The sequence below is a fragment of the Macrobrachium nipponense genome, chromosome 42 (genome assembly GCF_015104395.2).
Source record: "Macrobrachium nipponense isolate FS-2020 chromosome 42, ASM1510439v2, whole genome shotgun sequence".
NCBI lineage: Eukaryota > Metazoa > Arthropoda > Malacostraca > Decapoda > Palaemonidae > Macrobrachium > Macrobrachium nipponense.
In genome coordinates, this window is record NC_061103.1 from 49,082,695 (window position 1) to 49,103,790 (window position 21,096).

The window sequence follows — 21,096 nt, forward strand, 5'->3', positions numbered from 1 at the left end:
AGCCAGGGCCCATAAAACTTTTAGCTGCCGCCCATGAAACTCAGCCACAGTCCAGTGGTGGCCTATGTTGTTGGTACCTATAGCGCTGCCAGAAGTACGGTCATGGACTTTAACCTTGAATAAAATAAAAACCACTGAGACTAGAGGGCTACAGTTTGGTATGCTTGATGATTGGAGGATGGGTGATCAACATACCAATTTGGAGACATCTAGCCTCAGTAATTGTTAAGATCTGAGGGTGAACGAACAGACGAAGCCAGCACAATACAGGCAGTCCCCGGGTTACGACGGGTTTGGCTTACGACGTTGCGAGGTTAAGGCGCTTTTCAACTATATTCATCAGAAATTATTTCCAGGGTTACGACGCATTTTCCAGGATTACGCTACCTACACCGCTGATCTGGCAGAAGAAATATGACACCAAAAATGCGAAATAATCAATATTTGAAGGTTTTTTTTTATGAAAAATGCAATAAGAATGCAGTTTACTTAGTTTTTAATACACCCAAAGTATTAAAAGTAAGGTTTTCTTATGATTTTTTACTATGTCCTGGCTTACGACAATTTTTGGGTTACAACGCGTCTCAAGAACGAAACCCCCATCGTAACCTGGGGACTGCCTTTAGTTTACTTTTACAGAAAACTAAAGATTACTCCAGATATCCTCCAGAACAGTCCCTGGGAGACAGAAAAAGGTTGGAATTATAGTAGATCGGTTGAACAGCAAAAATACTAAAGAAGGTATATTTGCACAGTAGCCCTACATTTCACCAGATGCCTCAGTGGTTTGGCCTCCTGACAAAAGGCAAAATCTGATACGCAAACAAGGACCCAATGATGTAGCCTGTGCGTACTTGTACTGGCAGTCCCTGGGTTACGACGGGGGTTCCGTTCTTGAGACGCGTCGTAAGCCGAAAATCGTCGTAAGCCGGAACATTGTCAAAAATCCTAAGCAAATCTACTTTTAATGCTTTAGGTGCATTCAAAACTATGTAAACTGCATTCTTATTGCATTTTTCATCAAAAAAACCTTTAAATATTGATTATTTTGCATTTTGGTGTCATATTTCATCTGCCAGATCAGCGTTTGTAGGCGTCGTAACCCTGGAAATAATTTCTAATTAATATAATTGAAAAGCGTCGTAACCTCAGAACGTCGTAAGCCGAGACCGTCGTAACCCGGGGACTGCCTGTACATTCAAGATGTCCCACACCTATCAGTCATTCCATATAAGTTTCATCCAAAGGAAGTCTATATTTTGCATTTATATTTCAGTTTTGAGATTTGTTCAGCAAATTCCATCCCTTCCTAAAAGAGATTAGCAAATGACCATCGTGATGATCTAGCCAATAACATGATTTTGTAAGCTGCAGGAGTATTATATACCATATAGTATACATATATAGTTATAACCAAGTATAACAAACAAAATATGTCTCGGAAAGCTTTTATTTAACTGAGTGAATGTCCATAAACAATGGCAATCAGTGAATCCATTCCAGATCTTCTAAAATACAGGAGAGAGACTAAGAGAAGAATCACCAAGCACAGGAATGATTCAGTTACCAACTTGTTAAGACATGCTAATTCTGGATACCCAAGGCTAATGAAAGTAAACATGCTGGATGCAAAATACTAATAGTAATATGTACGGGTGAAAGCATTGTCCAAAATTAACAGTCACAATTTTTCTTCTTTTAAAAGAGCAGTGAGGATGTCAGTAGTGCTCAGCTATCTTTCTTGGTACTAATAATGATGATGTCTGTGAAACTTACAGCATGTTTCTGTGTATAAGATGACCTTTAGATACGACTAAGTCAAAAATCATGGCAAATTTTTATGAATTTATCTCATATCTGTACTATGAGACGACTTCTGAATCACAAAACTGAAATGGTTTTTGGAGAAAAGTGATTATTTGCAAAAATTAGACAGTACGTACAACTATATTTATTTATAATGATGTCTTGAATAAAAGTTGTTTTGCATGTATCCAATTACAGTTATTACTATTATCATATTATTACAGTATTACAGAATTATAAACATCGTCATGTGCACCATTTTTATTTGATATTGTTTATATTCTCAAAATCTTGACTGATTATGTATTATTGATATCTTCATTGCTGTTAGTTGTTAGAAGAGATATAATTCGGAGATACCTTTTCTCCTAAAGCAACAAAGTTTGGTTGAAAACGTGCACATACTACTTCATTGTACAGGTAGTCCCCGGTTATTTGCGGACTAGGTCAATGACGATCTGGCTTTATGGCCCTTGTCTAGTGCCATAAAATTGGCAATTTATGGTGCCATAATGGCTGAATTTCAGTTATCAGCGCCATGACATACCTAACAGACGCACCATTAACTGGTTATCAGGGTCATTAACCGAAACTCAGTGCCATAAGTGCCATAAATCACCGAGTTTCGATTAATGGCGGTTTTCGGCAATCCTCCCTTCCCCCGTGAACAGAGCACCTACCGATAATCGGAGACTGCCTGTATAAGCAATCGATGTGATTTCTCAAGTTCCAAATATCACTTTTGCCTGGCCGTTATTCATTTTATTCACCCTTGGTTACAACCTGCAGCTTCAATTTACTAATTAGTAGTATTCTTTCTTGAGGTCTCCATTGCGCGAGGGATGAACAAAAATGTATTTTATTTTTACTTAAGGAAGCCACCATTGAGAATCGGCAGGTTTTATTAACAACCTGACAATTTTAACGGCGCTCTTAATAAATGCTCGATAGTTACGGTAAATGACGGGAAGTATAAAGTTTTATTTTATACTTACTAAGCAATTGTATAGCTGCAAGCTTCTTACCACAGCAGACCAAAATTCAAATTTTGTGGTGGCACTGCCATCGCTTTTGTAGGTGACAGAGACCCGCCCACTTTTGGAACCGCCAGGTACAACACAGCAGAGATCTCCAAAATTTGTTTGAGCAGTGAGGGGATGGGAGTCTTTATACTTGAGTTAGACTCAGAATCCATGGGTGTCTGTTGCCAGTTTTGAGTCCTTTTTGATCCCCCTCCCCATAAATTACTCTATAGGTGATGATTGGGACAAGATGCTACTTTGTCCAGTTACAGTGCTGCAGTACTGCCTCGATCCCCAATTTTCTATGCACGTTTTGCAGAAGACTTTTGTTAACTGTGATAGCCCATGTTCTGAGTTCTGGGAGTGGCTGTCAGAACAATGGTTAAAGTTTGCAGCTAAGAAGAAGGGTATGAAGGTATCCCTGGTGTTATTGAGACACTGCTGATGACACCTAAGGAGGTCTTTGGGACCTTCCTTCCACTCATTGTTTTAACTCCTGAGGGAGACACTTCCCTCTCACGGATCCCCACTGAATGTTATAATAGAGAACCAGTGAGAAGGAGAGGATGATCACTCTGGCATCTTGTTAGAAGCTTCATTTCACTCTAAGGGAGCATTTCTCTTCTTTCTTAGCCTTCATTTTTGCCTCCTCAAACCTATCGTCCTTTTTGTAGACCATGCTCCCTTTCTTTCTTCTCACCTGCTCAATTACTCTTGATATGACTGACTCATAACCTGGCTCTCCCTCACACATACTTCTATAACACATCTTCAACCGCCCATCCAGGAACTCTCCCAGCTGCTTCAACCACATTCTTTCATTCTCCCCATATTTTTGTCTACAAAACTTCTCAAACTCATAAAAGAACTCAAATGTTTCTTCCCTTCTCGATGCCAAATTTCTCAATCTGGGGGAACCTCCACAGGAACACCATTTTGGCTACTTTCTCCTCTGTATCATTAAACTCTTCACTACTACTACTACTAATTCCAATCTTCCGATCCTCAACTTCTGAGTCCAAACTACCAAGCAAAATCCAGGAACTAGACTCCTTTTTCCTCACAACTTTTCCCTTTTGTGTTTTCTTCTTTCCCTTTCTTTTCTTACTTTTCTCTTCCTCAGTGCTTTGACTCACCTCACTCATACCTTCCTCATGCATGGCAAGTACTTCCTTTTCTTTCTCAGGAATCCTTTTCTTATGCCTTGCACCTCATCGTTCTCACTTTCCTTCCCAACACTGGTGCTCCTCTTAGCCATTTCGGCCATTTTCTTTGCCATCTCACACACTTTCTCATCCATCACTCTATCCTTGTAACCAATCTGTTCTCCCTTGCCTGGGCTTCTTGTAACTTATCCTGAATGCTGATCATCATGTACATCAGCCTATCCCACCTCTCATTCCAACCTTGCTCCCCTTCACCTAACCAAACACCTTCCAAACCTGCTCCTGCCACCTTCAATTATGTGCCCCGACTCTTTACCATCAAAGGCCCCACTTTAGGAGCCACATTATTATGTTGGGGCTTTTGATAAGGTCATAATTGGGGCAGTATGATGGGAAAAGATTTGGAGGGTATTAAATGAAACTGATTTTCCTTAACCTTATTTTCTTAATACTACAATGGCCAAAAAAAAAACCTGTCCCTTGTACCTAGATTAGCCTCACTTAATACTATAGTTCTTCAAAACTTATCCTAGATCCCCCAATCCCCACCTAAAGAACCTCAACCTAATTAAGTCTAATTCTTCAAAGTGAATCTACAATTCTACCATCTTAATACTATTAAAAGAACCCCTTCCAATACTATGGTTAACCCCCTTTTTGGTCTTTTGAGACTTCTTCAGATTGGAAGTCAGCTTGTTCAGCTTCAATGAGTTTGGATTAAGTTGTCTAAATCCTTCTTCTTACTGGAGGGATCATCACCTACATTTTGTTTCTCCTTTAACTGCTGTCGAAGTTATTTGTGGGAAGTGTGTCGAGATCGGAACCTTTTAGGGTTTAGTATTGTCATATATGGAGGAACGGGGAGAAGGGTAGCACTTATTAAATGTTTGTTTCTAAAATCTAACAGCTTTGTAGTCTCTCATTTTCTTATCCCTTCTTCTATTTTTAACAGTTCTTCTACAGTATGTAAATTGCCTCTCTTATTCCTAACGTCTCAAGCCTCAGTTTGAAGGGAAGTAGATCATTTTACTCTGACACACAAAGTAATTTTAAGAGTTACGGATAGCATACTGCAAGTGCTGGCTCAACAGGCAAGCTGTTGCCTTAACTGTCAGCCTCCAGGACATTCGCAGGTCAACAAAATATCACTGTAATAGATGCCACAAATGGTAACTTCTTAACACGACCACAAAATTCAAGTAAAAAAACAAAAAACAACATGAATAATAAATAAGTAAATCCCAACACTCACACGAGCAAACAAACATTTAAAAAGTAAAAAGAAAAAAAATCAGTCACATTTAGCCTACCACAAGACCATTTTAGTGACTGTCATGGTGTAATGGAAGGAAGCATTGGGATTTTTCCTATTACTATTATCTCTTCACCTTGTATTAAGGTGTTGAGCTTTGTAGAGCCGGGGGGTGTGCAATGCACCTGAAGCACCCATCATTCTCAGTGGATGGGTTGTGGTTTTATCCCAGTGTAGATGACAATATTGTATGGTTGTTTTAACTTGGTGCTGCACCCAGGGCAAGGGCAGGCATCTATCATGTTTTACCAGCATTCGGACATGAACCTTTGCTGTACAGCTCCCACTTATTTAGTAGGTGACACTTGGCTATAGTAGCATCACACCACTACATGTTAAGATGAGCATCAACCATAGGCAGTATCCCAGTAGCTCTCTTAACTGATAAGGAAATGGTGAGCATTGTATTCAATGCTAGCAACTTTTCTGTTTCAATTCATTACATAGGTAACATAATATTTTGGAGTGGTAATTGTGCATGTCTCCCACCTCTTGTCAATGTGGGAATCAGCTATGTAATTACTGGGTAAGTTACAGGAAGTCCCCTGTTATCGGTGGACTCGGTTATCAGTGACTCAGTTTCCGGTTATCATTGCCATAAGGCCATAAGAGTGGTTATGGTGCCGATAACCATAAGCGCCATTATGGAGCCATAAATCGCCGAGTTTCAGTTAATGGCAGTTTTTGCTCAATGGCAGCCTCTTGGGAACGGAACCCCGCCGATAACCTTGGACTGCCTGTATATAAAAATGAAATTTTTATAGTAAAATAAGATTTTATATATATAGGCAGTCCCCAACTGTATCAGCAGGGGTTCTGTTCCGATAGCTTGATGATAATAGAAAATAGCTGATGACCTAAAATCGGCAATTTCTGGGCTGGGCAGCTCGTGTCGCTGCGCGGAATATCCTTTAATCTATTATTTCTAGGGTAAATGTACTAACACCTACAGAGAATAAATAAAATAAAGAAAAAGGTCAGTATAACTGACTCGCTCACCCTCCAAAAGGGTGTCGGTATGAACACTAGGCGAGTGAGACCACTACCACTTTAGCCAAATGCCAATAGAAATCTCCCACTACAAAAACCCTCCAAGAGGAGAGCGACCCACAGACGTGAGCAGGCTCGTACTACTACTACTCCATCCCATGCTGCCGACTGCTGCGCCTCTAGTGCCATCCTTTTCAGTTAGCGCACACGAGTCACACGTGCTATTTTTCTCTCTGTGTTTTTTTGTGCCCTTTCGTTGGATTTATCTATAATGGAGCGTGCAGCTATCGCAGCAGCTAAGTTAAGTACTCAGTAATTATGGTTAGTTGGTTTTTTCCGGCCCTGAGACAGTATTTGCCGTTTTTTAGGTATAAATACGTACTCTGGGTCGGAAGCATGGCAGCATTGTTCTGCCTCATGGTGGGTTCGTTCCTGGTCTCCCATACCTAGAACATCCCCTTATCTATGTACGCTCTATATTATTTATCCGTTTTACTTAGGGTACTGTCTACTCAGGTTTGTCATGCATGCATGTCTTTTACCTTATGTAGGCTTCTTCTTTCCAGACCCTAGTCCCGGCTCTTAGTATCGGCCTCTGACTAGCTTTTGAGTGGTAGACTTTCCTTCGGGTTAGTCGTACACTCCTGGATTTTTTCTCCTACTATATTGTTTTCTTTCTTTTAATTTTATTTATTTGTACCATGTTTTTTGTATGGTTAGGTTAGTTAGGCGTCTGGCTTAGCCTAGGTCCTGGCTCATTGAGCCTATACTACCGCTCATCAGGGGCCTTTATGCTCCTGCTTTTCAGTTCAGTTGCTTCCCGATAGCATCTCTCTGATCAGTTGGTTTGTCCTAGGCTTAGTTGTTTTGTTTTTTTTTTGGTCTTATCGCCTCGTGGTCACTCTACGCGATCACGAGTCAGCCAGACCGCCTGCCCAGTCACCTTCCCCCCCCTCCCGCTCTTCCAATAGAGTCGGGGGAGGGTGGGTCGGTCTGCCCATGCTCGCTCCACATACCCGATTTCCTGCTTCCCTCTCTCCCCCCCAGGCGGAGGGGCCCAGGGAGACGGGACAGACCCAGACTGGACTCGACCTCTCCGGCTTCTCGGTCCGGCCGGGTGGTAATGTGGTAGGGGTACTGGCCTTTCCCCCCTTCCGTTGCTTCCTTGTCGCTCCTGTGTTCGCTCGAGCCTGTATGTCTTCTCGCTCTTTCCCACCTTACTAGGGCTCCTTTCATGATCGGAGTCCTGGCATCCAGCGGAAGATGTTAGTCCCACCCAGTAGAGTGGGACCGGAACATACAGTGGGTCCCTGCTAACCTTACCGTATTGCCGAGTTACTACACTCCGCTACGCACTGGACTTGGTCCGGTTCGTTTGAGTTTTAGGTTTAAGTGTATTAGATTAACTATAAGTTTTTCTTAAGTACCTTAACCTTCCCCCCCCCCTCCCTTACGTGTCTTACCGGTATCTCTCCGGGATTATAGCCTATTCATGGCGAAGCAGGGGGGGGTTATGCCCAATTTTTTTTTCCAAGCTCCGGCACACGCAACGGAGTTCTTCTGTCCTTTAGCCTGTAAGTGATGTTTCTTTAATGATACTATGTGTCTTCCCCACTTACAGACCACCAACTGTGAGCATCCGGGATGCGCCGCCACACTTCAGGACCCATGTGGACACGAAGTTTGCCGGTCCCATGCTCCATGCGCGACTCTGCACGGGGACATCCAGGTCTGGTACCATGAGACGTGTACCATATGTTACGATCTGGTGAGCCAGCTTTTAGAAGGGGTAAGTATTCCATCTCCGGTAGCTGCTCCGCTTCTGTCTTAGTGCTTAAGTTTTCATCATTCACTTTAACTTAAGGCATCTAAGTTTAAGTTATACTTTAAGTTTTAGTTTTAAGTGATTCTTAAATCTAATCTACGCCCTCTCTTCCAGGCGCCGGCAGTGAGGGATACCGCACTGGCACCCTTCGGGCCTGGGTCGGCGGTTTTGGGAAGAACGCCGCCAAGGGTATGCCCTACATCTTAGAGAAGCGGTTGGCGCTGTTGAATCTTCCCCGGAGGCAAGGCGACAGGATACGTCGACCAGTAGATGGCGGCCCCGACTATCGCCTTCATCCAACAACAGCTGGCTGCCTCATTAACTGACCAAGACCAGGATATCTCCACGGATGTCGCGACTTTAGATATTAATGTGGAACCTATGGTTAGGTGTAGACGACCTGTTGGTCGAGGTAGTATAGTGGACACCCAAGGGTCACCCTTGGGCGTAACTGTTTCTTCTACTCCTGCAACCTCTCCATCCTCCTTCCAAGGCTTTACAGGTGATGAATTGTATACTCCTCCTGACGCTTCGGTTAGACCTAAGGTCAAGGGTCAAGCAGTGAAATCCTTGTCTAAGACGTCGTCGTCGTCTAAGAAGAACGGCTTCGGCGTCATCCTCCTCGCGTAAGTCTCGGCTGGTAATCCCGGAGCAGACAGGTCTAAAGCTTCTAGCTCCGGCTCTAAGTCCTCGAGGAGTAAATCCTCCAGAGAGAGATCTCGCCCTCCGGCAGAGTCACCAGTTCCGCTACCCTTGGTTCCGATTCAGAGCCACCCCTCCACCTCCGCAGCAGCTCCGGCCTTGGACTCCAATGCTGGCTTGTTGCAACAGGTGGGCGACCTGGTTGGGTCCCTAAAGAGTAGCATGGAACAAATGATCTCTCGTTTGTCGGATAGGATTACTTCCCAGGACTCCATTATTAAAGCCGGACTGAGAGAAGCCCCTCTAGCCTCTCCTCCACTTTTCTTTCAATACGAGTGGAACTCAGCTTCCACCTCCGTATGACTCGCTACCTCCGTTCTCGATGAACAATCCATGGAGAGTAGCGTCATACGCCCCCTTCCAGGACGGTCTCATTTCAATACCGGAATTTGGAACTCGAAGGATAGAGGACTTCGAGTTCTACCCGGAAGACCTCCAGCCTCCGTTCATAGGCTACGCAAGGCTACAGCTTCAGCCATGGTTGTCGGGATGATAGGGTACCAAAGGAGACAGTCCTCTATTCACGAGACCAGGCTCAGAGAGAATGGCTCAGGTGTTTAGAGGACATGGATTGTTCTAATACCAAGATACAACCTTTTAAGAGTCCCTTTACCATTTTCACAATGGATGAGAGTACCCCGCTCCCGTTCCTGACAAAGATCGCGAGTCATACCATCCCAGCGGCCCAGAAGGGGGAACCCATGCCTCAATTGAAGGAAGCAGATCCCACATCTCCGTTGCTCCCCTCAGCCGGAGAATTGTGGGAAGACTTGCCGAACACCTTCTCAGCTGGCAAACTCAAACCTGACTGTGCTATGGAGCAGTTTGGTGAAAAGCTACCCAGGCTTCCCACAGATCAGCCTTTATTCAGGCTGAATTTGATCGCGAAATCGCGATTAGCCAGGTCAATTAACTCTATGGCTATGTCCGAGGTAGCAACCATAGCCTATGGCTCAGACGCTTTTTAAACTCATGACCAAAGCCCTGACTCAAACGGTACAGTCGGATATGTTTGAGTTTGCCACTGCTAGAACGAATTGTAGGAAGCATGTCTCACAAGAGGCAAACCATTCGACATGAACCGAATAGGTTACTCTCGTCTAGCATCTGGGGGGGAGCAGATCTCTTCCCAGAAGCTATGGTGAAGGAAGTCCAGTCAGAGGCTACGAGGCTGAACCAGAGCCTTAGGACCGTTGGGGCCTTACGGCTAAGAGGAGGCAAGACCTAACACCTAAAGGTAAGGGTAGGGACAGAGGAAACCTAGGCGTTTCCATCCTTACCAGAAAAAGCAGCCACGCTTTCCTCAGCAAGTTCCAGCGGTGCCCTTAGTGCAAACAGCCCAACCTTCCACTTCTAAGGCTCAATCACAACCAATTTATGTGATATCCCCTCAGCCTCAGCCCTCCACCTCTTACGCCATCTCTCCAGCTTACAATCAAGCCTTCGAGAGTCAAGCTTCACAGAAGTATGACCGCTCGGGTAAGGGAGGCAGAGGTAAGCGGTTCCTTTCGTGGGAGAGGGTCGGGAGGCCCCTTTAATAGGGGAAAGCACTTCAGAGGTAGGTCGAGGCGGTTACCAGAACCATGAAGAACTTCAGGTAGGAGGGAGGCTGTTTCACTTTCGCCACCGGTGGAACTTCAGCGAATGGGCTCAGAGCATAGTGTCAAAGGCCTGGGTTGGGAGCTGGTTGACGAACCCACCTCCATCCAGACCTTTCCGTCAACTTCCTTCCAAGGAATTGACAGAGTACGCAGAGGACCTCCTTCAGAAAGGAGCTATAGCGAGAGTCAAGAGATTAAAATTTAAAATTTCAAGGTCGCTTGTTCAGCGTGCCAAAGAAAAGGCTCACAAAAAAGAAGGGTAATCTTAGACTTGTCCCGCTTAAACTTAGCCATCCGCTGCGACAAGTTCAAGATGCTCACGATCTCGCAGGTGCGGACCTTACTTCCCCGTGGGGCCGTCACCACCTCTATCGATCTTACAGACGCCTACTATCATATCCCTATTGCAAGACACTTCCGTCCATATCTGGGTTTCAAGATAGGAGACCAGACATTCTCCTTCAAGGTAGTTCCCTTCGGACTCAACGTGGCACCAGGTGTTCACGAAAACTAGCGGAAGTGGTAGTGCAACAACTCAGGTCACAAGGGATTATGGTAGTAGCGTATCTCGACGATTGGTTGATCTGGGCTTCAACAGGTCCGAGGCAATGCAACAAGAGCTGACACTGAAAGTGATTCAGTTCCTGAATATCTAGGCTTCAAGATAAACAGGACCAAGTCAAGACTCACTCCAGAGTCAAACTTTCAGTGGCTGGGCATTCAATGGAATCTATCCTCCCATACTCTGTCGATTCCATCAACCAAAAGGAAAGAAATAGCGAAGTCAGTCAAGCAATTTCTAAGTCACAAACTGGCGTCAAGGAGAGCTCAGGAGAGGATCCTGGGTTCTCTCAGTTTGCAGCAGGCGACGAACGTCTTAATGAAAGCCAAACTGAAAGACCTAACCAGAATCTGGCGCTCACGATCAAATGTCAGGTCCAGGGACAAACTATCCTCAGTCCCTCTGATTCTAAAGAATCGACTTCGGCCGTGGGCGAAAGTCAAGAATTTGTCAGTGTCAGTACCCCTTCAGTTCCCTCCACCCAGGGATCACCATCCACACAGACGCGTCCTTAAGCGGTTGGGGAGGGTATTCCCAGGTCAAAAAGGTTTCAAGGAACTGGTCACCTCAGTTCAGTCAGTTCCATATAAACGTACTGGAGGCAATGGCAGTGTTCTTGACTCTAAAAAGGTTACGCCCACCAAAGTACTCCACATAAAGCTAGTTCTGGACAGCGCAGTGTTAGTACATTGTATAAAACAGGGGAGGCTCCAAGTCACGTCATCTAAATCATGTCATGGTAGCCATCTTCTCCTGGCAGACAAGTTCAGTTGGCATCTCTCCTCACTCACATAGCTGGAGTGAGAAACGTCATAGCAGACGCGTTATCCCGATCAGTGCCCCTAGAGTCGGAATGGTCACTGGACAACAGTTCGTTCCAATGGATCCTTCAAAGAGTTCCAGGGCTACAAGTGGATCTCTTCGCATCTCAAGCGAATCACAAACTGCCGTGTTATGTAGCCCCCAACCTGGACCCTCTGGCCTATGCCACGGACGCCCTGGCTCTAGACTGGAAACAACTGGAAGAAGATTTATTTGTTCGTTTCCTCCAGTGAATCTTCTCATGAAAGTTTTAAACAAACTCAGAACATTCAAGGGTCAAGTGGCTCTAGTAGCCCCAGACTGGCCGAAGAGCAATTGGTATCCCCTAATTCTGGAGCTGGCCTTCGTCCTCTTCGGATCCCCAATCCCAGGCTCTCCCAGTCAGTACAAACGAAGACTGTGTTCGCTTCCTCAGGGATTCTCAAAACCCTAACTTTATGGACTTCATGAAGTTTGCGGCAAAAAAATGCGATGCGAATATTGACCCTCAGAATATTCTGCTTCTTGGAATCCGATAAAGGGATTCAACTTTGAGACAGTATGATGCTGCTGTCAAAAGTTAGCAACTCTTCCTGAGAGAATCAGATATTAGAATCATGACAGTTAATTCAGCTATATCCTTTTTCAGATCCTTATTTGAAAAAGGTTTAGCAGCTAGCACGATTACGACAAACAAGTCAGCCTTGAAAAAGATATTTCAATTTGGGTTCAACATAGACTTGACGGATTCCTACTTCTCGTCTATTCCTAAGGCATGTGCTAGACTTAGACCTTCTGTAAGGCCTACGTCAGTTTCATGGTTCTTAAACGATGTTCTAAAACTGGCTTCAGAAACCGATAATGACACATGCTCGTTTATAATGCTCTTAAGAAAAACCCTATTTTTATTAAGCTTAGCTTCAGGAGCAAGAATTTCAGAACTGTCGCTTATCCAGAGATCCGGACCATATTCAATTCCTTCCCACAGGGGAGGTCCTACTTTCTCCGGAACGTAGCTTTTTAGCAAAGAATGAAGATCCTTTGATGAGGTGGGAACCTTGGAAGGTACTACCCCTTCCACAAGAGGTATCTCTTTGCCCAGTTACAACCTTACGAGCCTTCTGTCCAGGACCTCCTCATCTTCATCGGGTCCCCTCTTTAAGAGGGAAAAAAAGGTGGAACTTTATCCATTAAAGGCATCAGGCAACAAATCCTGTACTTTATTAAGCAAGCCAATCCTGACTCTTTCCCGAAAGCACATGATGTCAGGGCAGTAGCCACCTGCAATTAATTATTTCCAACACATGAACTTCAAGAAATGAGTTGAAAAAGGTATACCGGATGGAAATCGCCGACAGTGTTCAAACGTCATTACCTTAAGTCCTTGGAAGCTCTGAATTTTCAGCAGTAGCAGCGGGTAACATATAGTTTCCCCTGACTCTAGTTAATTTGTAGTAGAAGATTCAGTCCTCCTCTACCTGCCTCACCCAACAGTTCGTCTATTCCTGCCGTGTTCATTTACATTCACCTTGTGTCTTAGCTGCTTTTATGATGATGTAGTGGGTGCCCCTTATTTTTTTGCTAGGGACACTCACAGATGATTATAGATATTGATCTCATGGATGTTACCCCCTTATTTTTATGCTAGGGGATACATCTTATTTATAATGGTTACGGGTTTTGTATATTAAGTCATATACATTCCTTATATATTATCATTGTTGATTAATTTGTTCATTTGATTATCTTAATTGCTATTATATTTTGATACATGCCTTTACACAGTTACCATTTTGTTACATAGTAAACCATTTTACCTCTGTACATATGTAAATTACCTTATGATAAGAAACATGATTAGAATTAAGTGTAATTTAAGCATATTTCTAATTTTGTATCACTGTGTATTTGTATCTTTTTAGCAATTATATTCTTTTTTATATTTATTTTCTCTTTTATTTGAGACCTATTCTGATTTATTTTATTACTTTTGTTTACAATCTTGGGGCTATTTCTCTGGTACGATTTCGCGCAGCGACACGAGCTGAGCCCAGAAAAGGGATTTTGACGTAAGGAAAAATCTATTTCTTTTTTGGGGTGGCAGAATTGGCTCAGTGTCGCCACGCGAAATCCCACCCTCTAACCCATCCCTTCGCCCAAGATTGTCTGCAAACTTCAGGATGGCCCACTAGAGGCGCAGCAGTCGGACATGCATGGGATGGAGTAGTAGTCAGTACGAGCTGCTCACTCTGTGGGTCGGCTCTCCTCTTGGAGGGTTTTTGTAGTGGGAGATTTCTATTGGCATTTGGCTCGTGGTAGTGGTCTCACTCGCCTAGTGTTCATACCGACACCCTTTTGGAGGGTGAGCGAGTCAGTTATACTGACCTTTTTCTTTATTTATTATTCTCTGGTATGTGTTAGTACATTTACCCTAGAAATAATAGATTAAAGGATATTTCGCTGGCGACACGAGCCAATCGCCCAGAAATAGATTTTTCCTTACGTCAAAATCCCTTTTTAGCTGCTTATGGGACCGATAACTGGTTAATGGCACCTCTGTTAGGTATGTATTGGCGCCATTACTCTATTATCAGCGCCAGTAACTGGAAATTGGTGCCAAAAATTGCCAATTTTCAGCGCTAGACAAGCTTCATAAAACTAAATCGCTGATAACTAGAGGCTGCCGATAACTAGGGACTGACTGTACTTACGAAGTAATTACAGAATCGGAGCCCAGGCTCCTCCCCGCTGGTGGACATAATGCAAACTGAGCTTTCTGCTTACAGTCATTCCTATTCTCTTGCTAGTGGGCAGAACTGGTCACCTACACAATGGTTTGAAGCATTACCTGTGAAATTTGGAATTCAAGCTGCCGGATATGGAACTTATAGATTTGTAATTACTTGGTGTATATAAAATTGTAAGTATTTTATTATAAAAATGTCATATTGATTACTTCTTTAGCTCTTTTTTTCACTAATTGCCTGTTGATTTTTCTTAGTATATTGTAAGTTAGGTTATGAGAATCCTAACACAACTTTTAAGTGATTTTGAGTTTTATAATTGTTATATGCAAAACAGTATGATTCATATTTCATGTATACTTTTCAATGCAGTCAGGTATTTTTATGGCTCTTTTGAACCATGCATACACTATTATGTTGACATTTTAATTTTTTTTCAGTATATATCATCCATAGATGTGAGTGGAGGAGACATATTAACTGTGTGGTCTGGTGTCTCATTCCTTCCATTAGATAGACAGACATTCCTAAGAATCCATTGCTGCTTGTCGCTGCTTCAGGCTTCCTTCCCTGACATCAGTCATACAGCTTTCTTCTATAATCATCAAGTTGTATGGTATGTATGGGGGCACCATCCTCAGGTTTTGGGGTCGAATAAGTTGAAATAGGAATTGATAACCTTGCAAGAGAATGGAAAGTTTTGTATTTGTAAAAAAAAGGTGTGGACTTGAATAATGAATATTTCTTCTTTTAGCACTTATTATTATTAATTATTATACATTAGTGCTTCAGGATACGAAAGTAAACCGTTACGAAGCGCCTTCGTAACCTGATTTTTTCGTATCTTTAACCACATTTTACATGTAAATTGCCTAATTCGTTCCAAGCCCAACAAAAACACCCCAGTAAATTTTATAATAAAGCAAAATTGACCAATAAACAATGAAATACAACAATTTGGACCATTCAATACCAAACTTAAACTACATATACATACTACTAATATTTACGACATACCTGTAAATAAAGTGTATTAGTGTACATGGTACAAGAAATACTGTACGTACATACGTATGTAGTAAAAAGTGGAACCTTAACCTTTGTCGAGTGAGACCAGATCTCCGGAAAGAGTTGGCGACAGAGGAGGAGGACAAATGGCAGAAAACATGAACACTTAACTTTATACGAAACACATTAAAAAATGGCAGAAAACATTACACTAAACTTTACGAAACACATTAACAAATGGCAGAAAACATCAACACTTAACTTTACAAAAAACTTAAAATTAAATTTATTTATTTATTTTTTTTTTTGTTATTTTTTGGTTTTTACATTTATTTTTACTTTTTTATACTTTACGTTTTTTTTTTTTTTTTTTTTTTTTTTTACAAAATTTCAATTTCTTTTTACCACGTCAACTTTCTGTTTATCGTATCACTTGGATCTTCCTATTTGCTTACTCCTAATAAAGGCCTCTTTAAAAAATAACTATCCAAGGAAGATTGCCTCTGCATGGTTTTCACAATGTTCCTGAAATGACTCAGGCAAACGTCATCGAATTGCGCAAGCTTACGACCTGTGTAAACCTTTTCGGGGTGTGTCCTTTCTACAAATGATTGCACTTTACGAAAAGCAGCTAGAGCATCCTTAACTTCTGCTGTTGTTGCACTTTATGAAAAGCAGCTAGAGCATCCTTAATTTCTGCCGTTGTCATAGGGTCCTCCTCCTCCTCCTCCTCACCGCTGATAGAGAACTCTTCTAGAATGACGTTATGTTGCGTGGCCTCCAACTCTTTCAGGTCATCCGTCATAAGCTCCTCTTGGTGCTCCTCAAGAAGGTCATTGATGTTGTCCTCGTCGACGACCAGCCCCATGGACTTGCCGAGAGCAACGATCTCGTCAAGATCTGGTTGCATAAAAGTTTCAGGATTGTCAACTGTTTCTGAATCTGCATCAGCTTCGCCTACGTCGAATCCCTCGTAGTCTCGGGGGCGGATACGGCATCAGGCCAGAGTTTCCTCCACAAAGAATTCAAGGTTCGCCTCGAAAACCTCCTGCCTAGCTTGATCGAATAGTTGGATGCATATGACGATATCGAAATACTCCTTCCAAAATTCACGCAAGGTGAGATTTGTGGTATTGGTGATGTCAAAACATCTCTTGAAAAGATGTTTCGTATACAGCTTCTTGAAGTTCAATATCACTTGCTGGTCCATGGGCTGGAGGAGAGGGCTGGTGTTAGGCGGAAGATAAAGAACCTTGATGAAAGAATACTCTGCTAGGATATCTTCCTCAAGGCCAGGAGGGTGAGCAGGGGCATTGTCAACAAACAGCAGACATTTCAGAGGGAGGCACTTCTCTTCCAAGAATTTCTTCACTGTTGGGCCGAAACAGATTTACCCACTCGGTGAACAAAAGTCTCGTTACCCAGGCTCTCGCATTAGCCCTCCACATCACTGGAAGCTTCTCCTTTAGCACTTTGTGTGCCTTGAAGGCTCGAGGAGTCTCCGAATGATAGACAAGTAGGGGCTTGACTTTACAATCCCCACTGGCATTGGAACATATTCTGAGCGTAAACCTGTCTTTCATAGGCTTATGCCTGGGTAGCTTCTTCTCCTCCTCAGTGATGTACGTCCGACGAAGCATTTTTTTCCAAAAAAGGCCAGTCTCGTCACAGTTGAAGACTTATTGAGAACTGTAGCCTTCGCTGATCGTCATCTCGTCAAACGTCTTAATAAAGGCTTCGGCCGCTTTCATGTCCGAGCTGGCAGCCTCCCCATGCCGCACCACCGAATGGATGCCAATCCGTTTCCGGAATTTTTCAAACTACCCACGAGAAGCCTTGAAGTCTGGGATTGGCGTCAATGTCCCTTCTCCTCCGTCGTCTTTAGCCTGGGCAATCAGATCACCGAAAATAGCGCTGGCCTTGTGGCAGATTGCCGTCTCGGTTATCGTATTGCCAGCGTTTTCTTTGTCTTTTATCCATGCAAGAAGCAGCCTCTCCATCTCATCATGCATGTGGCTCCTGTTGTTGGACAAAATAGTCATGCCCTTGGAATGTGTAGCTGCTTTGAAGGCATCCTTCTGCTTAAGGATGGTGCCTATCGTCGACGGATTTCGGCCGTATTCCTTAGCGATCACACTCTTTCTTGGGACCCATGACTATACGTAATTAAGTTACTAATTAAGTTGTCACACAACACGATAAAGTACAAAGTGAAATCACTTACACGAATTTACGTTAACAAATGAAATCGTATATGTGAACGAACAAATTCCGCATGCATACGATAACGCTGGTGCGATGAAGTGGCCGAACGACGCCTTTATGTAGAGCCTGATGGGATTAGATGCTGACCAATAGGAGAGCAGGATCTTACGGCGGTGATTAGCAGGAACCAATGGGAGAGTGGGAGGATAGTGTCAAGTTCACAGAGTTAAAGGTGCGAGAGTTTTAAAATTGTTCTCGGTGGTCTGGGCGAATCTCGGGACTTTACAGTAACACCCTTTCGTAACCTGAATTATTTTCCTATGCAGAGGCAAAAAAATCTTCGTCTTTGCTTTTGTAACTTGAATTTTTCGTAAGTTGGGACTTTCGTATGTCGAGGTTCCATTGTACTTGAAATCTAGTTTTTGTCTGGGAATTGTAAAAGATTGATAGCTTAAGGAAATTTCCATAAGACTGGAGCACAGTGGAGGTGGTGAGTAAGTACAGAGAGAATCCATGGAAAAGTAGAATCCAATCAGGACATCAATCCATTATGGATAACAAAATACAGCTGTACAGGGAATCAGCAAAGGAAAATAGAAAAGGTAAACCAACCTATTATGGAAGGAGACTTATGTCACTTGCTCTATAAGAAATTAAACAGAAAAAAACTTAAACAAAGCTGCTTGAACCCCAAAGAAGAAAAGGCAAAACTGTTACACTGAATTTCATGTTCAGTTCTGCATAATAGTTTGGGACATCTCACATTTTGAGCAGATGGGGTTTTGTGATAATTTTACCAGAGATGGTCGTTGTGATGAGTTGAGTGAAGTCCAACCTCTTTATCCAGCAGTTGCTTGAAAAACAGGTTGGATTTCATCGCAAACCCTCTGATAAAAATGTGAACAGTCCATCAAGATCTTGAGAAGTTGCACCTTAATGGTGCTATGACTTCGTAACTTGAGGATCACAATATGTAAGCAAATGCCCTTATAAAGAGCCCAAGCTGAACTGAAGGTGGAAAGTATGTCGTCGTCATTTTCTTCGTCTTAAGCTTTACCTAATTCTAGGTGGTGTTGCTGTTTCCTATCAGCCTCCTCCACCTTCCTCTATCATATGTATCCAGACTTCATAGACCTTTCTACCACAAGTCATTTGCCATCTCCACCTCCATGCTCATTACCCTTTTACATACATGATCCTCTCTCTGTAACTTGACCAGCACTTGTTCAAAGCATTGTACAGGCAGTCCCTGGTTATCAGCGGTGGTTCTGTTCTTGGCGGGTTAAACCAGACCAAAACATTGACTGCTATGTTAGCAGTAGTATTTTATAATATACTTTTCAAGTATATTCATAAAAAATTATTTCCAGGGTTACAACGCTTATGGTGCTGATCTGATAGAAGAAATATGACTCCAAAAATGCAAAATAATCAATATTTGAAGTTTTTTTCCAAAAAATGCAATAAAAATGCAGTTTACATAGTTTTTAATACACCCAGAGCATTAAAAGTTAGGTTTTCTTAGGATTTTTGATGATTTTCTGGCTAACGATGATTTTCGGCTTGCGACACGCCCCAAGAACGGAACCCCTGTCGTAAGGCGGGGACTGCCTGTACATACAATTTGTTCCGATACGTAATACAAACCCTCGGTCCTTTAAACAATAGGAAGGTAACTAGCGGCAGCTGGGACGGTCGTAAGCTTCGAACAAGGGGAGAACGGTAGTTAACTGCTTGTCCGATCGTGCGCGCGGCTCGCGCGCCCGAGAGGTGAAGAATCTCTTTTGCTTTCGGCCGCGGGGTGTGAAGGACGTGTTCGTCATCGCTCTCTGCCCGCTTCATCGTCGTATGCTTTGTTTATATTGTGTTTTTCTACTAATGGTTTGTTTGAATCCTTGAAAATGAAACTGTAAGTACACTGTTTTCATTTTCATTACTTAATATTATGAATCAACATGGAGCTATCGCCGTAGAGACGGCGATTTCCGCTCTTTTCATGAATTGAACCCTTGAATTATGTCTCGTGCCGAGGGCGGCGCACTCGCGCCGAGTCCATGTATTTTGGGCGAAAGTGTGTAATTGAAAAGATAGTAAGTACTCTTTTTCATTATATTTTTTTGCCCTGTGCGTTCGTTGCCGAGAGCTTGATTGCGCTCGGCAAGAGCCTCTTATTTTGTATGAATAGAATGCAATGAAAGTGGATTCGCAATGCAGTTTTCTTTTGCATTTTCATTTATTAATTGCATCAAATTTAATTTTGGATCAATTTCCGCTCTTACCCGGGGAATTAATCTTTACGATTTATTGCTGTGAAAGTGAAAATAGCAAGTGCAGTATTGTTCATTTTCATATATATTTATGATAGCATCATATTTTTATGGATCAAGTTTCCGCTCTTACCGGGAATTGATTTTTCCCTCTTTAAGTTCTATGAAGTGAATCGCAAGTGCAGTATTCTGTTTCATTTTCATATTACTTTTCACTGCTGTGCGGGGGTAGGGGAAGCGAAGGTCTGCCAGGAAGTCGTCGGAAAGCTCTCCCGCGACTCCCTTGGTATCCGATTCTTCGTCTTCTTTCCTGCCCCCCCCCCCGCTCAGCTTCCTCGTATTTTGTTTTGGGGTCTTCCTTCCGTTCGTTGGGTGGGGGGGGGCATGTCTCCCCCCCCCCGTGCGTGAGGGAACCCCACCTCTTACTAATCTGTCTATGCTACCGCAGTGCTACATGCCGTGGGAGACGACCTTGGACAGGTATGGACCACTGCGGCTGCAGGGCGTGCCTAGCATCCACGATCTGCTGCAGAGTCTAGCGATGGTCTGGGGCGGTGACCTTGGAGTGGTCTCCACTACAACCACCCGGCCGCTTATGCTGCTTCCCCCCGCTGTCTCACTCCCATGCTGTGTCGGTGACGCCGTCTGCCGCTTCTAGGGCCGGTCGCCGCCGTACCGAGGAGGGGTATGCCCGCCGCCGCCTGTGTTTTTCTTCGTTGGTTGCCTGCCCCAGACTTCCGCTGTTCCAGCAGCTCGCCCCTGGACCGGCCGCCAGTACCACGCTGGCTGCCGATGATTCTATCTAGGAGGCGAATGGCTGGGTCCCTGCCGTAACTGTCGCTGATGTGGTTCCCGCTACTGGCTTGGCTGTCCCGTTCTGTTGTTTTACCGCTGGCCCCGCTGTTCCTGCCGCTCCTGAGCTGGTTGCTGTTCCTGTCGCTCCTGGTTCCTGCGCCTGTCCATGCTGGTCCTGCCCATGGTGTGTCTTCCCCAGTAACCCAGGTCCTTCCGGACAGGTGCAGTCGGGCCGTGTTGCTTCGGCAATAGGCCCGACTCCGGCCTGGATGGAGGACCTGACGACTGTC

The 21,096-nt window shown here is 43.6% G+C and overlaps 1 protein-coding gene across 1 annotated transcript in view; it reads left to right on the forward strand.

The window, feature by feature from the left end:
- The window catches only part of LOC135213373 (vacuolar fusion protein CCZ1 homolog), a 221,391-nt gene that overhangs the window by 64,914 nt on the left and 135,381 nt on the right, over window positions 1-21,096 (forward strand). Inside the window, exon 5 of the mRNA XM_064247352.1 lies at window positions 14,972-15,147. Coding sequence (XP_064103422.1) covers window positions 14,972-15,147 — 176 coding nt within the window. The remainder of the gene's footprint in view (window positions 1-14,971; window positions 15,148-21,096) is intronic.